This window comes from Chanodichthys erythropterus, chromosome 20, assembly GCF_024489055.1.
Source record: "Chanodichthys erythropterus isolate Z2021 chromosome 20, ASM2448905v1, whole genome shotgun sequence".
Lineage (NCBI taxonomy): Eukaryota > Metazoa > Chordata > Actinopteri > Cypriniformes > Xenocyprididae > Chanodichthys > Chanodichthys erythropterus.
This window is the reverse complement of record NC_090240.1, coordinates 35,980,976-35,998,659: the sequence shown is the minus strand read 5'-3', so window position 1 is coordinate 35,998,659 and position 17,684 is coordinate 35,980,976. Positions and strand designations below refer to the sequence as shown.

At 38.5% G+C, this 17,684-nt stretch overlaps 1 protein-coding gene across 1 annotated transcript; it reads right to left on the bottom strand.

Moving 5' to 3' along the window:
• Positions 1-96: 96 nt before the first annotated feature.
• otud4 (OTU deubiquitinase 4) lies at positions 97-13,212 on the bottom strand. The gene is made up of 20 exons (XM_067370859.1): positions 12,754-13,212; positions 11,673-11,756; positions 11,486-11,536; positions 11,278-11,324; positions 8,834-8,906; positions 8,648-8,729; positions 8,411-8,561; positions 7,932-7,989; positions 7,708-7,831; positions 7,548-7,612; positions 6,623-6,723; positions 5,950-6,065; positions 5,736-5,871; positions 5,488-5,611; positions 4,871-4,955; positions 4,593-4,648; positions 2,750-3,635; positions 2,431-2,607; positions 2,124-2,164; positions 97-2,020 (listed from the first exon to the last, which is right to left on the bottom strand). Exons 1-20 carry the CDS (start codon positions 12,907-12,909, stop codon positions 929-931), a joined length of 3,705 nt encoding a protein of 1,234 aa, XP_067226960.1. The 5' UTR covers positions 12,910-13,212; the 3' UTR covers positions 97-928.
• Between the last annotated feature and the right edge of the window lie 4,472 nt (positions 13,213-17,684).

Here is a 17,684-nt window from a genome sequence, read left to right as displayed (position 1 = left end):
CAAATGGAAACATAAATGTTTTGACTTGGAATTGTTTATTTGGTGTCAAAACCACATAGGGTGAATTCTGGGATACTTTTTTCCCAGTCATCTCAATGGCAAAAAGTGTCCCATATGTACTCCATTATAAAGGAGTTGCAACTAAAAACTAACTTGATGTAAAGAATATAGAGAAAGATGTTCTTTGGCTGTTATTTGGTGTCAAAACTAGACTTGAAATAGATGACAACTGAGAAATATATCTTTAGGCATTTGTTTATTTGGTGTTAAAACAACATCTTTGGATCAGAAATTTAATTTATTTAGAGGCATCAACGTTCATTCAGCAGACACCCCAGAGCCCTCTGGAGGTTGATAGTGCACAATAAAGAAACTCGAAGAAAATCAATTATGTTGAATATCCCAAAAAATACATGCAAAACTTGACAAAAAGGCACTTTGCTGTGTCAGGTGAGATGCCAACGCCATTATACTTAGTTGAATTGTTTACAAGCTTTTAAGGAAAATTCAGATTTTTAGGACAGTCTAAAAACTGGAAAAAAAAAAGTTAAAAGATGTAGAACATTCTTGATATACAAATAAAAAATAAAAACTGGAAAGAAATCTGAAAAACTGTAATAATCAGATTCACACAGATCTGATTAGTTTTATACATTCAAACCAATATGATGGGTAATATCTTTTCCCTTTTAGTGAGCATGTAGGGGGCATTGCAGTCTGTGCTCAACAAGAAAACAAAATATTGATTAGATTATTTATTAGATTTTATTACAACATCTATGCAAACACAGAAAACAAGTTAAAACCATTGGATATATAACTAATCAACAACATGTACCAAAAGCCGTCCCCAGAAATTCAAACAACAGATTTTGTGTATCTGGCATCATTGACCAAAAAAAAGCAGTGTATATCCAGCATTTCAGCATCACTGATATGGTGTCCCAACCCTTGGCCCTACACCTCGTCTCCCATACTGTCTATAGGATGACTGGTCATCCGGTCTACCTCGGCTAGGGTAATCTTTCCGCCCACGTTGGATCCGGCCTCGATATCCTCCTCTGTCATCTTGGCCACGTCTTCCTCCAGCCCTGTAGGACTGGCTGTAGAAGGACTGGCCAGTTCTGAGATCAACACTGGGAAACTCCACCTCTTCAATGGACCAATTGTCATCGGGAGAATACGTGTGGATGAGGCGGGAAGGATCCTCTGCAAATTGTCCTGCATGGAAGCTCTTTGCGAAGACTCCCCCGTGTCTCCCTAAGCTCCCATTGGTTAGGGCAGTCAATCCTGCCATATCTCCTTGCAGTGGGCCAAGCTGAAAAGGTTGTCCTACAACAGAACCATAGGGTGGAGGTTGCATTGTGGCCATTGAAACAGGAATATCTACAGCACCACTCAACGGAGGTTGGCCTCCTGGAAAGCCAGCAATCTTCTGCAAGGACCCATACTGGGGGTTCATAGACCTCTGGCCATTCTCTTGACCTCTGTCCAATGTGAGAGGAAATGGTGAGACATCCATCCGACCATGAGGGCCATGGTTTAAGGCTTCAAGAGACATCGGTGGAGGCGGCATATGGTGGTACCCAACTGATGATGGAGGATACATCTGATTCCCAGGAGGTGGACAGGGTGGCGATGAAAAATGCACTGGAGGGGCAGCTGGGTACGTCCCAGCATAGGCACTTGGACCAGAAGCAGCTGACCAGGGCATTGGTGGTCTTGGTGGCACTTGCATTGGAAGGGATGCAGGATGATCATTGTACCCTCTGACCTCTGTGGGACCAACAGGACCGCTACTAACTGCTACAGGTGCAACGGGAGGAGCATGGCTCTCCATTGAGGTGTCAGGGATGGAGCTCAAATTCTGAGGAGGAGAAGGGTTTTCTGGTTGCCATGAAGTTGATGTGGGGTTAGCGGAAGAGTCAGAGGAAGGAGGAGGCCCTGTAAGGTTCATCCGATAGGCTTGGTTCAGTGGACCCAGATAAATGATGGGAGGAAACATTGGCTGAGAGTATGCCTGAGGGGAATTAGGCATATATTACACTTCTATGTAACTCCATAAACAGGGATAGCCATTAATAAATCAACAAATGCAAAGAAGAATTCTCAAAACTGTGTACCTTGACACCGAGGTTGAAGAAGAACTTGAGGACATTGATATCTGAAACATTACAGAAAGCATTTCTAAGATTAAAAAACATTAAAATGAGAGAAAGTGACATGTGAAGGCCAAGTATGGTAACCCATACTCTGAATTTGTCCTCTGCATTTAACCCATTAGGAGTAGTCAGTAGTTAACATACACACTGCAAACTTTGGACACACCCAGAGCAGGGTTCTAATGGGCTTCTGAGAGGATATTGTAATGTCAATTGTCAGATGTCAATGTCAGACAGGTAAATATCAGATCTCTGGGGTTTTCATTACCTTGTGGTAGGTCTTCTCCTTTTTGGGAGAGGGAAAATGGAGGTAGTGGTTCCACCTCTCCCTTCTCGTTCAGAGGGAACCCTGGATAAACCGGGTCCTGAAGGAGCTGAGACCACTGGAGATGAGGATAGGGGAGTTGTCTGGGTTGGGATGGGTTGTCAGGAGCAGATGCTACACCTGGCGGCCAAGAGATGCTTTGTGAGAACTTGGTTAAGTTTACTAAAAAGCAAACATCTGAACCCAGATTTACTTCTGTAATATAATGCATTTCAAGCAATGTCATGTCTGAGCTTAATCTTTGTTATTAGACAAAACTTACCAGAAGCAGGTATGGCTGATGTTTCAGAGGGTTGTGGATCTGATACATTGCATGAGGATTGAGGTAAGTCTGGAAGTGGAGCTTGGGTGGGACCAGAGGAAGGGGAGATGGAGGGAGGAGGAGCATGGGGAAGGGATATTGGTGTCATAGTGGTATGAGGATCTTCAGTCTTTGGGGCAGTTGATGGACCACTGCTTACATCAGTGGGAAGGGTGGTAGAAGGGGGTTCTGGGGTATCTAGTACAGGGGCAACTACCGGAGCTTGGACAGAAACAGGTATTGCAGAGGCAGGTAAGATGGGTGGAATGGAAATAAAAGCGGTTTTAATGGATGGGGTTGATTGAACAGGGGCATCTGGGACTGAGCCACAAGATGCCAGAGTAGTTTGAGCTGGGATAGCAGCAGGTAATTGGACAGGGGTGATCGGAGATTCAACCACTGTAATCTGAGATGGTGCTTGATTGGGCTGGGGAATATGTTCAGATGTGGGGAGCACTGCATTAGTCACTGGGGCAGTTTGCAAAGAGGGTTGGGTAGGTTTCAATGAAGGGGTATATTGAATAGCAGCAGGGGCGGTCACTGAGACTGCTGCTGCCACAGATACAGGCTGTGAAGGGGCTAAAGTGGACACTAGGGCAAACTGACTGTTGTAAGGGTTTCGAGCAGGGCTACTCTTAGGTTTAATAGGGGTCTTTTTAAGTGCCTCAGGAGCAGACTTATCAAGACCAGGGGCAGTAGTAGATTCAGGCTGAGATGAAGATGGGACTGTTTTGGGGACAGATAAGATAGCAGGAGGTAGAGATGGAAAGGCAGGAATGGGTTTCTCTTGTAATTTTTCTTTTATTGTTGGAGAATGTCTCTGCCCTGGTTCATCAGAAGCCCTTATCTAGAACACAATATAAACCAGCGACAAAGAATTTACATTAACATGGAAGGGATAGGATATATATTGCTTGTTTTGTTGCCATAGACTTGAGCATGGTGACAACAACACTTTTTTGTATACTTGGTTATATCTTGAGCCATGTTTCCACTGCATGACATTTCCCTAGGAACTAGGTACTTTGGGGTGGTATTCGGTTTGTTTTCGATCGCAGGAACCAGGGTCTAAAGTCTAGAGTCCTACATCACCAGACTAATTTGACTAATCTTCACGGTACTTTAGACCACGATGGAAATGCATACAGCAACAGGTCTGGGGGAAAAAGTTCCTGGGACAAATTGTTTCAGGTAATTTCGGTGGAAACACGGCTTTGGTTATCTTAAAGACTTAAGTTGTGTCCCAATTGATACACTATGCCAGGGATGGGCAACTCCGGTCCTGGAGGGCCAGTGTCCTGCAGAGTTTATCTCCATCCCTGATAAAAACTCACTTGCCTATAACTTTCTACTAATCCTAAAGACCTTGATTAGCTGGTTCAGGTGTGTTTGATAAGGGTTGGAGCTAAACTCTGCTGGGCAGTGGCCCTCCACGACCGGAGTTGCCCATTCCTGCACTATGCACTTATACTATGTACTCAACTGTATGGTGTACAAATTTTATAAGGTTATTTTGTCCTTCAGCATCAGAGTCTGATAGCCCCTCCCCCTTTTGCTATCTTATTAAAACTGGGACAGTTGAGTGCCCAACATTAAAATAAAATTTTGGTTAATTAAGTGCATTATCTGGGAATTTAAAGTACACTTTTCACACTTCTTGCACTATTTATATTACAAAACGGCATAGAATAGTGCACAAGTATGCAAATTGGGATGCACATATGTCAACAGTTTAAACCATAACAAATAGGCCTGAATCAGTTTAATTGACTGTTATCTGTGTAAATGACTCAATGTAACTCACCCCATGTTTTTCTTCAGTGGCGCTCTTCTGTCTCTGTACAGGCCTCTGGGACGTTTCTGAAAGCCAAAAACCAAAATAAACTTCAGGATAATCATTTTTTTTTAAAGTGACTGTGCATGGTGCTGTATATTTAAGCTTATGTATAAAGCATATGTATAAATATACTTTATAAAGATGCAAACATGTCAAGGTAGGTGACATCACCCAGAAGCCTAGAATTTCATTTCATTTTGCATTTGTTAAACTGGCATATAAAGGGGCGGAGCTTCACCGCTCACCTGTCTCCAAGACACACTCCTTCTGTTCCTTCTTCCGAGAGCCTCTCTTTTCCCCTCCTTTCTTTATCACCTCACCAACGGTGGCCTAAATTCAAAGGAAACTATTATGGTTCAAATATATGCATTTATATTTTTGTCATTAAGTGAAGAACTTTACACAAGTATAAGTACTGGACTGAATCAACACTAAACTGACTTGAGCTGAATAATGGCACTACTGTATTTTTAGAGCTTGCATAATTGATTCTGTTATGTTCTTTTTACTGTAAAGCTGCTTTGAAACAATCTGTATTAAATAAAATGCTATATAAATAAAGGTCCGTGAGGGAAAATAAGGGTGAATTGTATTTCAATTGACACTATGACACTATTTAACTTTATTAATAAATGTCTCTATTTGTGAATGTATATTATTAAGAAAAGAACATTTGTTGATATTATTCTTTTTTATCAAATTGTTTATTTTCCTCAATGAATTTTTTCTGCTGACATAACCACGGTCACGCAATAATATCACCATGCACCGGACAAATCAAGCCCTCCCAAACATTACTTCTACCTGAATATCATGATTCATCACACACTATAGAAGGTAAACGTGTTTGTAATGGCTGCACCGTTTGAGGGCTTGCTCCGAGTGAGGGGAAGTTGTGCTCGTCTTTGTGCAGAAGCTCTAATACGACACTTTCCTCTTCCTCCTCTGGAAGAACACCAACAGGACTGCTGCGCTGATCAGACCGTCTGCAAACAGTATTGTTGAGGTCAAACCGTTTACACGACAAATCAAGTGTCTTTAGAAGCCACAAAATGTAGCCATTAAAATTAAAATGTGTCATATTTTTAAATACATGCCAGTGAAGCACACCTGAACTTGTTCCGTCCACCCGCCTGCTCATCTGGGAAGGTCTGTGGAGGCCAAGAGTTTTGCTTATGCATACGACCGCTGGATACTGACTGAGGTGCGGTTTTGTTTGGCCTCCGACTTCCTCGGTTCTCCCACTCTGTGTAGAGAAACCGAGACAGTGAGTGTGTGGGAGTTAAAGTCTTTCATGTGTGTTTTTGATTTGGAGAGGACGTACCGGAGGGCGCCTGCGCGCCGTTATTTGGTACGCTATGTCTTTTGCCCTTGTCTGAGACCGTCTGCCATGACGGCTCTTCAGATGGGAGACGCAAACTCAACAACGGCACAGTTTGTCTAAACCCACAAACACAAGGGAATGTACATAAGTAGGGGTGATCAATGCATGAATATTGGATATTGTTTATATATCAGTCAGTCTCAAGACTTCGGATATGTATGAATTTGTGAAGTACATACTGCTATAATAAATACTGCATATTGCTTTTTTTAAATAGGAAGGCTGGGACAATATATTGATACATCGTGATCTGATATTTTCCAAATGCATCCAAAAAAAAAAAAACTTTTTAAACTTAGTTTAACAGCTCTAGGCTAATTTTTAACTGCACACTCAAATGCTCACAAAGAAGAGTGTTCGTGCATTCGGCTGAGTCTGAGAATGTAATTGCACCTCAGAATGATCATCACCTTCATGATGCATCAATGTATTGTCCCAGCCCTATTAATTAGTGTGCTCTGGTTGTATACTGCACATTCATAGACCATGCCCAATATACATACATACTGCATACTACTTTTTCAAAAACAGTAGGTAAAATGCCTTTCCGAACATACCCAGAAGTCTCTGAAAACACCTTCAATTATATATAGAGATACACAGAAACACATACGGCCTTTTGAGTTCCTCAATAAACACAGTGACTGGCCCATTGTCAGGACTGACTTCCTGAACGTAGGCGTTATAGAAGCGATTACTGCCACTCAGCTGCACCTGAGAAAGACAGAAAAGAAAACTAAATCAATATTGTAGATAATAATACATTTGATTGGTAGAGCAGATTTCATACATAAAATGGATCAAAGTACTTTATAAAGGGTTTTAAACAAAAAAAAAAAATTGAGTGACTACATTTGAAAAAGGCAAATAAAAATTAAAATGATATAAGAGTATCAAATTAATAAAAAGTAAAGCAGGGGAAAAAAAATGATAAATTATAAAAAATAAATAACAGCATATACACAGACTATTGTTCAAAAGTTTGGGGTCAGTAAGATGTTTTGTTTGTTTGTTTTTTAAAGAAATTAATACTTTTATTCAACAATGATGCATTGAATTGATCAAAGGTGACCGTAAAGACATTTATAATGTAGCAAAATATTTTTGAGCTTTTGAGCTTTCTGTTCATTAAAGAATCCTGAAAAATAAAACGAGTCATGGTTTCCACAAAAATATGAAGCAGCACAACTGTTTTCAACATTAATAATAATCAGAAATGTTTCTTGAGTATCAAATCATCATATTAGAATGATTTCTGAAGGATCATGTGACACTGAAGACTGGAGTAATGATGCTGGAAATTCAGCTTTGATCACAGGAATAAATTACACTCTACTATATATTCACATAGAAAACAGTTATTTTAAATTGCAATAATATTTCACAATGTTTATTGCATTTATGATCAAATAAATACAGCTTTGCTGAGCAAAAACATTGAAAAAATCTTACCCCAAACTTTTGAAAGGTAGTGTACCTGTATTAATCAAATGCTACTTAATCAAACACACGCTTGAACTTGCACTTGCACAACTAACCTTGCACTTGTCTCCGATAGAATACTGCATTCCTGCGGCTATGCAGAAATCTCTCTGCTGCTGAACTAAACACACACATAGTTATTAAAAAATATGTAATTATTCAAATCAAGATGCTTACTACATTTCAAAACAGTAACAAGAAAAATAGATGAAGTACTTCGCTTAGAACGGAGCCACACATCATACTCCACGTTCCTATAGAGGGCGGGGTTTAGGGACCTTTGCACCTTAGTGGACAGAAGGTCACGCCCCCTTCCTCGAGAGTGGCCCCTCCCACGACCCTGAAGCACAGACAGATCTGTTACCACAATATATCATCCTACAAAGTCATCAAAAATACTGAAACAAGCTGATTTCAATCTTCAAGAGAGAGGAAATCACCCTCTGCGGCTGTCTGACGTTCATCCCATTGGTCGACTTTTCTCTGCCTTCACTGGACCTAGTAAGATCAAACACACCAACATTTTTAATAAGACTAGTTATGAAACAATGTTTTTAACTTCTGTAATGTGAAGCAGAACAGGATTTGATTTCATGCACTGGAACTGACTGGATCATAAAACAATGGCTTTGTTTCAAATACAAAATTGTGAATTTAACTTGCAACATCACATAAAACATTTGTGAATAAATCACTGTTTCCATCTCATGTGTTAAAGAGAACAAAATTGGCACAAAATATCAGCAGTTTCTGCAATCAGGGAAGAAACTGTTGCTCTTTTTTGTATATTATAATCCTCTAGATTAAGATGTGCCAAAACCAGCCCAATATGGCATCATTCGCTCATTAACAACTATAATCACATTGCCCAAATCATACTGCGACAGAAAAAATCTCATGCAAACATGCAAATCCGTACCAGAACTCATCTTCCTCCAGGTCAGACTCTTCACCGCTCTTGCATTCTTCTGAGTCGAGTTTATCTCGTCCTCTTCCTCCTTTCATACATGAACCTATAACCCCGCGGTCGGCGCCACACACTCGATCATACAGCAGCTCGTACAGGATCGCTAGAGATGGAGAAACGGTTTGGTGTCATTCTGATAAAGAAAGCATATCACAGCATTATATCAGTGAATAAAGAAGAAGCACTCACACTGACATACAGCAGCACTTTTCTCAAAAGATTGTGGGTAAACACTGTCATAATGGTTTCCGTTGAGGAAGCACAGTCGCACCTGAGAGTGAAAGAGAGAGAGAGAGAGAAAGATATTTGAGTGTTATGGTGATTACATTTTTTTAATATAAAGACTAATAATCTTGCATGTGTGATTTTCTACACCTTATCAGCGAAGCCGTTCTCTGTGATGTTGACAGGAGGTTGATCAGGCTCCTGGAAAATAATGAAATCATGCCTGGAAGAAACAAACATTACATTGCAATTTAAGCGTGTCGAGCAATGCAACAAAGTTGAGACTTGTTTAACTTTATGCAAATCAGCAGCGATGCGGTGCCTACTAATGGGAGTGAAGATATTGCAGTTCACACTGAAGTAAAAGTGCCCTTATTATGCTTTTTAATGTGACAAATAAAGCAGTTTGTAAAGGAGAAAAGCCTGCAAAGTTTCAAAGCTCAAATTGCATCTAAATAAAGTTATTTTCTCTCAAAATAAAGAATTTATTCTGAACTGCTGAAACGAGTCGCCAGTAATTCCAGTCTCATATCCTGTTACAAATCTACATAAGTTTGTAACAAATTTGCATAATGGCAGCCGATAGTCTTCATTGGCTATCGGAGAACAACGTCTACTTTGACTCTCAAACACTGCAGTTGTAGCTGGAGAGTTTGGACGAGGACTTGCATAGGAATTGATGCAAAAAAAATGAAGCTGGAAACCGATGAGATGTCATTTGCTGGTGGGTTGAGCATCAGTAGTGTAATACTTAGTTTATAATCAGAATATAGTGACTTAAATAGTCAGGCATAGCATTAATTTAGTTATTCAAACATAAGACTGCATAAAAAATAAATAAATAAAGATGTACCTCAGTGTTCCTTCTCAGCTAAATTCAATTCGACACTCAGTTCACACTTTTATGTGAAAAACTTTTCAAAAATTAAATATATATTGTGCACTTTAGTTAGATTAATTTAATAAAATGTGTTTTTACAAGTGTGCTGAAATCATTGATCTTGTGCTGCACTGACTGACAGCTGCTGTCATTACAAAGGGAGAGCAGTGCTCGTTTTCATTCACAAGAAAAGTTATTGTTTTTGTTGAGTATTTCATACTTCACGTTGACAAAATGTATTTTTAAGCCTAGTTATTTTATAATGTTTATTATTTAATCAAAAACAGAGGAAATGGCTGATATATGCGCAAATAAATGTTACTCTGCCGCCACCTGCTGGTTAAAGTGGTAATTATTGTCTTTTTTATTTTTAAATAAGCATTTTCTAACAAATGTTGAATTTCATACATTTTTAAACATTCGGTTTTACAATGGGGACAATCTCAGTAGGATGAATAAATAATGTTTGTGGTCATCACATTAAAAATAACATTTGAAGTGCTGGGAAATAATGTGTGTGTGTGTCTAATTACAGACACAGCGTTTTCAAGCGGTCCGAATAGCTTCGTCTTTATTGCAATCGATAAAACTGGTTTATTGGCAAATCAGGTAAAAGTTATAACTGCATTAAAATATGAATACAACATTAAAAAGTCAACCATTGATGGTTTTGTGTCGATATACAACGAGTACAGAATGAACAGCTAACAGTTCAATGGAAATTCCCGAGCTGGCTTAACGACATCCAGGAAGTAACTGTGCATATAGCCTATTAAATAACGTTTTTCAAATCGGCAACAAAATCTGACATGAAACGTCCCATTAATGTTGTTTCTTATGCTTAAAAGCAGCTTATTTTTCAAGCTAGACAAGCTAAAGCGGATGTGCAGTCCTAAGCGCGAGTCTCAGGTTTCTATGGGAACCGGATCTTCGCAATGACTTTTTCAGTCAGCGATTGGCTCTTTTACTCAGAAGGCGGGACGTATTCCACCATATTGCGCATTGCAGTTTCTCCCATTCATAACTAATAGGAGTAAACTGTCTTTCTATATATCTATAGTCTTTAAACAGATTAGATCATCTGACCAATCAGAGCACAGCAGGCTCCTGAAATGGCAGGGTTTAGAGAGATCGATCGTTTCAGACACTGAAAAATGAGCTGATGCTGCAATGAATATTATTTTTTATTATTTTTATCATATAATGAGTTTTTTTGACCTCGGATGCATGTAAATCTATTGTAGGAGACTCCAGAACAAAATTAGAAACCTTTAAAATAGCATAATAGGGGCACTTAATGTTACTGTTTCAGTGTTTTATATGATTGGTCTCACCCACAAGCAGGTATGTCATTTAAAAATGATGCATGGAAAACTGTATCAGAAATCGCTTTCATTCATTTAATTCATGCATTGATAATCTTGTTCATCATATGATGCATTTTGCACTGCTATAACTTACATGCAAACACTTTTCCCTCGAGGATCATCAACAAGAAAACCGAATCATTGTCCAATTATAATTACATTTTATAAATCCCATTTCGAGCAAATGAGCATAATGCACAACTGGCCATAGCTTTTCAAAAGCCAATAACATCTAGCAGACAACCGATACTTGGTGACCGCAGGCGATAAAATCACCGTCAGACATCATTACAGTTCATGCCTCAAAATATGCGGTTAAAATCCATAAGTAAATGTAATATTCTCACTTATAGAGCTCAGCCAAAGCAGAGATCTCCACCTGCCCAACCCAGCTCTAAACGGATGGAGAAGAGAGAGTGTTAAAAACGTCTATGTTTTAACATTAAAAGAGTCAATCACAACCAAGTGCAAACTGAAATGAGAAACTAAAGCTAAATCCCTTTTAATAAGAGTGTCTGTCTGAATGAACAAAGTTTTCTTTATTGCAATTGTTACCTGAGGATCCTGCAAATTCTCCAAGTACTTCTCAAAATTGCCTTCGATAAACTATGTCACACAATGAGAACAAAGACACCAAGTTTAATAAAACAGGTCAGAGGTCGAATGACACTTCTGATGTGTTCATGATGGAATGTGAAATATAAATATATATGAATGTAAAATGTATTTCAGGAAGTCTCACCAGCTCATAGGTAGATCTGTTCTGTCTCAGATATTTCACACAGGCCGCCCGTACTTTCGTGTGTAAACCCTGACAGTGCAACACCTGTCAAACACACACACACACACTGTCTGTTTATACTAAGAAAAGATGTCTGAGTCATACGCATACAACCATCATACAACCATCATAACCCGGAACAACAGGTTTATCAAAACAAAGTATTGAATTCATTCAGAATGCAAAACGCAAACTTCACGAGTGATGATTCAGCATTACTAACTCTTTAATATTAACAGTTATATTATTTATATTAATATTTACATTTATATACAACCGTCTCAATCCTTGACTCCATTATATAATTTTTATTGCATTAACATTATTAATAATTTAATATGAATAACATTAATATGAACTCAAATGCATCCAACAGTTTCCAGACATATCCTTAAGTTCAAACAAATAATCAATGCTATAAGGTTATAAAACACCTGAAACTGCATAATAACTTCGTATATGAATGAATATATGTTGAATATTTAACATTCGTCTCGCATAATTTCATAAGAATGACGATTTTCTTCAAATAAAGAAATTAGTAATTATAGCGAGGCACCTCAAATTAAGTAAAATCAAGACGACAATCGATAATATCTAATGAAACATTAATAATTATAGTTTATATACTCAATTCATGCCTTTTAGAGATTAAATAAGTAATCATTAATACAAATAAGTAAACATTTATTAGTATTTAAGTATAAATAAACCACAACCATGTTGTTGTTATTATTATAAGTGCATATGTTAGCATAAACTGCTAGTATGCTAAAGCTAATTAGCTTCAGATAAACTAAAAAGTGATTTTGACAAACCGAGGAAACTACAAACCGTGACATTTAGATCACAAGAGGTATGAAAACAGGGCAATAAGTTTTAGTTTAGTGACTTTGTGTGACATTTTAGATACTTTAAGCACACGGCGAGACACATTTAAGGCGTATTATGAACGTTTTTAAGTGTTTTTAAGTAGTAGTTGCGTTTAAAATCGTGACACATTAAAAATTGGGATTATAACGATCAGTATCGGGCTTCTGACCTGTTCTGCAACGGCCCTGAACAGACATGACCCATCCTTGGCGATCTTTTTGCGGTAAAAGCCCAGCGACCGCAGGTACTCGTCCATGCGGGACTCATGCGTCCTGTCACCGGCCAGCTGCTGCTGCGCGTCCGCTGATGACGCCCGGAGCTCCATGTTGATCCACTCCAACACAATCCCGATATATATCACACTATATCTGAAGCTTGAGTTTCCTTACCATCCCTGCACCCCAGCAAGCTCTCGTGAATGCTCCTGATGGACTGGATTTACTGGATTCGCTTTTGATTTCAGTGCAGGAAAGTTGCAAATGTTTAGTTCAATTGCATCCACAAACATACGCGTCCGATGCTAAATATTGTATCCCAGGTGATCACGAGGCCGTAAAGCAGGTAAATGTGCAATTTCTTAAGGCATTATGACACAATTGAGAAAATAAAAGGAACTGAGTGCATTGTAGGAGACGCTGGGAGATGTAGGCGAAAAAGAAAGTGAAACTACACAACCCATCCTGCATCTAAAGGAGCAGAACTGAAAGAGAAACTAACAAGTAAATAAATAAATATATATATATTTATAAAGCATTTATTTATGTATTCACAATAACGTAGTGACACTAACATAAAAAATGGAGGAACAGGTAAAAATGTTTTAAATAATAGAGGCTAAATGCGCTAATGTGAATATTTTGAATCAGATCTCTTCCATTTTATAGTTTACTTATAGTTAATCATTAACCCTACTATATCAATCATGTATATAAATTAAAAATATAAGCTATATAAAATGGCAAAGATAACAATGTTTTCTGGTAATATAATGATCACGATAAAGACTTTGTATTTTGTATTAAATATATTTTAATACAAAAACAATGAAAATAATTGTTGATATATTATTTTGCGGTCATGTCTACTGGAAGCTCGTTATTCGAATTTATAAAGTTTTATATATAGATATTTTTCTTGCATCCCTTCGCTTCAAAAGGCCTTTATTAGCCTAACCCCCTAGAGCCGTATGGATTACTTTTGTTATGGATGGATGCACTTTTTCTGTCTTCAGAATTTGGGCTACCATTCACAACCATTATAAACCTTGGAGGACGAAGGATATTTTTACATATATTTCGGATTGTGTTTGTCTGAAAGAAGATTGTCATATACACCTGACTTGAGGGTGAGTAAATCATGGGATAATTTTCATTTTTGGGTGAACTATCCCTTTAAAAGGGTATGCACTGATGTCACTTTCCCGCCAGAACACACTCCCTCAGCTGGACTGAGTGGCAAAATAACTTGACTGGATTTAAAAACAAACGATTACACTAAAGGTTGGGCTCGAATGTGTTCCTTATAACATGTCAAAGAAACCTAATCCATGGATACTGACATGCAGCCAGGAATCGTGTTTCCTGACATTTATATGTGCCTGATTTCGATGCCGAGGAATAAAGCAAATCTGCCTGTGAACACTTTATATTACTACAATATAGGTAGGTTTAAATCCGAGTAATCAATGTTTATATATATATATATATATATATATATATATATATATATATATATATATATATTTAATAATAATAATAATACATTTTATTTGTAATGCGCTTTTCTTAAACCCAAAGCGCTACAGTAATAAAATAAAACAAAACAACACAACAAAAGCAATACAATTCATTAGAGAAAGACAGTCTTAAATAAGTGTGTCTTAATCAACTTTTTAAAATGACCCAACGTTGGTGCATTTCTGATGGGTAGAGGAAGCACATTCCATAGCTTAGGGGCTTTGTATGAAAAGGCTCTTTCCCCCATGGTCTTTAGCTTACGTGAAGGCTGGTAAAGTGAAAGAGAGTTAGAAGAGCGAAGAGAGCGTGATGGAGTATAAGGACTGATGAGATCGCAAAGATACTCAGGTGCAGTCCCATGAAGTGCCTTGTATGTTAAAATAAGAATTTTAAAATCAATTCTCGCATTTATGGGAAGCCAGTGTAATTGTGAAAGAACAGGTGTAATGTGTTCACGAGGAGAAGTACGAATAAGCACACGAGCGGCAGAATTTTGTATATACTGAAGCCTGCTCAACGATTTAGCTGGAAGGCCAGAGAACAAGGCATTACAGTTATCTAACCTAGTTGTTATGAAGGCATGTATAAGCCTTTCTGTGTCTGCAAAAGAGAGAAAAGGTCTAAGTCGAGCTATGTTTCTCAGGTGGAAAAATGCAGTTTTAGAGATGTGTTTTATGTGTGCTTCAAATGTTAAGTGTGGATCAAAAATGACACCAAGATTTCGCACCTGTGAAGTGGGGATTACCGTGCTGGAATCAACAATCAAACTGATCTGCTCGGCCTTACGAGTAGCTGCCACTGTACCAATCTGCATCAGTTCAGTTTTGGAGCCATTCAGCTTCAGGAAGTTATTCTGCATCCAGATACCGATCTCTGCTAAACGACCACGCAAAGCTATTAATGAGCAGTGGACATCAGGACTCGTGGTGATGTAAATCTGCGTATCATCAGCATAGCAGTGATAGCCAAGACCATGTTTCCTGATGATCTGCCCAAGCGGAAGCATATAAATGTTAAATAATATTGGACCCAGTACTGAACCCTGAGGAACTCCCTGTCGAACAGGCACGGTGTCAGATTTGTGGTTACCCAAGCCAACGAACTGGGTACGATTTGTTAAATAAGACCGGAACCAGTTGAGGACAGCTCCAGAAAGACCCAACCAGTTTTCCAGCCTGTCAAGGAGAAGAGAGTGACATATAGTGTCAAAAGCAGCACTAAGGTCTAGTAAGACCAAAATACTGCAAGCACCGGAATCTGCTGCGATAAGAAGATCATTTACGACTCTAATTAAAGCGGTTTCAGTACTGTGCCCTCTTCTGAACCCAGATTGAAAAGGTTCAAAGAGACTGTTCAGTGCTAGGTGATTATTTAACTGAATGGCCACAACACGCTCAAGAACTTTAGCCAAGAATGGGAGGTTAGAAATCGGCCTGTAATTGGATAAATCAGAAACATCACAGCCAGTCTTCTTAGGGACTGGTGTAATGGCAGCTATTTTTAGTTCTGGAGGAACAATTCCAGAAGTCAATGACAAGTTCACAATTGAAGTCATAAAAGGGCAGATTGATGCAAGGCAGTTCGTAATAACCGAGCAGGGAACCGGATCTAAAATACTGGTAGTAGGGTTCATGGACTTCACTGTACTTATAATAAAATCATCTCCAACCGTTTCAAAGTTAGAGAAGGTAGTGGTTGGAAAATTTGAAGGCTGGATATCGACTAGCTCAAGAGGAGTGATGGTATTTAAAGAGCTATATAAACCCTCAATCTTACCAGTGAAATAATGAAGAAACTTGTTACATTGGTCAGCAGAGGAATGAACAACAGCCTTAGTTGATATATATATATATATATATATATATATATATATATATATATATATATATATATATATATCGTCATGTCATCCAGCCCTAAAACTTGTATAGTTTTTGTCAGTGTTTATTTAAAAACACCCAATTATGCAGAAAATAAGATGGTAAATATTTAATTCATGAGTTGTCAACATTATATAATACAATATATAGGGAATGATTTTACCCCAAAATCCAACATTTTGACACAAAATGATAACTGCAAATTCATGTTTCTCTGCCTGGAGTCCAGCTGTTTCTGTGAATTGCAGTGATCCAACTCATCAATTAAATATTTACCATCTTATATTCTGCATAATTGGATGTTTTTAAATAAACACTGACCAAAACTATACAAGTTTTAGGGCTGGACAATATGACGATATATATAACATTGATAGTGAACACTCGGATTTAAACCTACCTATATTGTAGTAATATAAAATATTCACAGGCAGATTTGCTTTATGTATTTCCCCGGCGTCATATAAATGTCAGGAAACACGATTCCTGGCTGCATGCCAATATCCATGGATTTGGTTTCTTTGACATGTCATAAGAAACACTTTCGAGCCCAACCTTTAGTGTAATCGTTTGTTTTACTCGCGTTTTCGTAGTTTCCCCTGTTAAATCCAGTCATGCAGCAGCTCTTTTGCCACTCAGTCCAGCTGAGGGAGCGCGCCGGCGGGAAAGTGACGTCACACGTGCATCTATTGTTCTGTTGCTCAGTAAAGCTGGTTGTCAAAACAATTCAAAGTTGCTTCGAACTGACTGATTCGCACATTTTACTGACATTTGGCTTATTATTCTCATCTGAATCTGACAGTATGAATGAGAATAAATCATATAAATGCCTTGATCAGCGTGACTGTGAGCAGATCAGGGTGTTTTCTCGGAGGTCGTGGGAGAAGCACGAGCAGCAGCGCGAGAGAAGCGCGACCACGTACGCGGCGGAACATCCACATAAAACAATGGACGAGCCCACAGCCGGGCGCGCGCGCCCCTGCTCGCCCACGCGGAGACACAGACCTCATCCCACACGGTGGTTATTAAATGAACGTATTAAATAAACATCTTTTGTTGCAGATAATGAGATTGATTTATCTCATTTCAGGTCCCTGTATGTGATCAAAGAACCTCCTCATAAAACACACGCTACAGGTAAACAGAGTCTGTGAAAAGTATTATTTTAGAGTCAGTGTGGTTCATGTTAATCTTTGAAAGTTAACATGTGTGTGTCAGTAGGCGAATGCTATCAGGTAAACAGCTATATACACCAGGTGAGCAATAATAATCTGTGCATTATTTTTATTGGTGATAATATCAGTGTTTCTGATGACAATAAGCCTTCTGGCTGTGACTGACAGGCTTTGTGTTCACGTGCACTGCCCGAGTGTGTGCCAGCTGTCAATCACTGGCTGAGAAGAGCAACACAACAGGGTACATGATGTACACACTCATGATGCTCAAATGCTTGATATATTATATAATAATGTGTTTTATTGAAT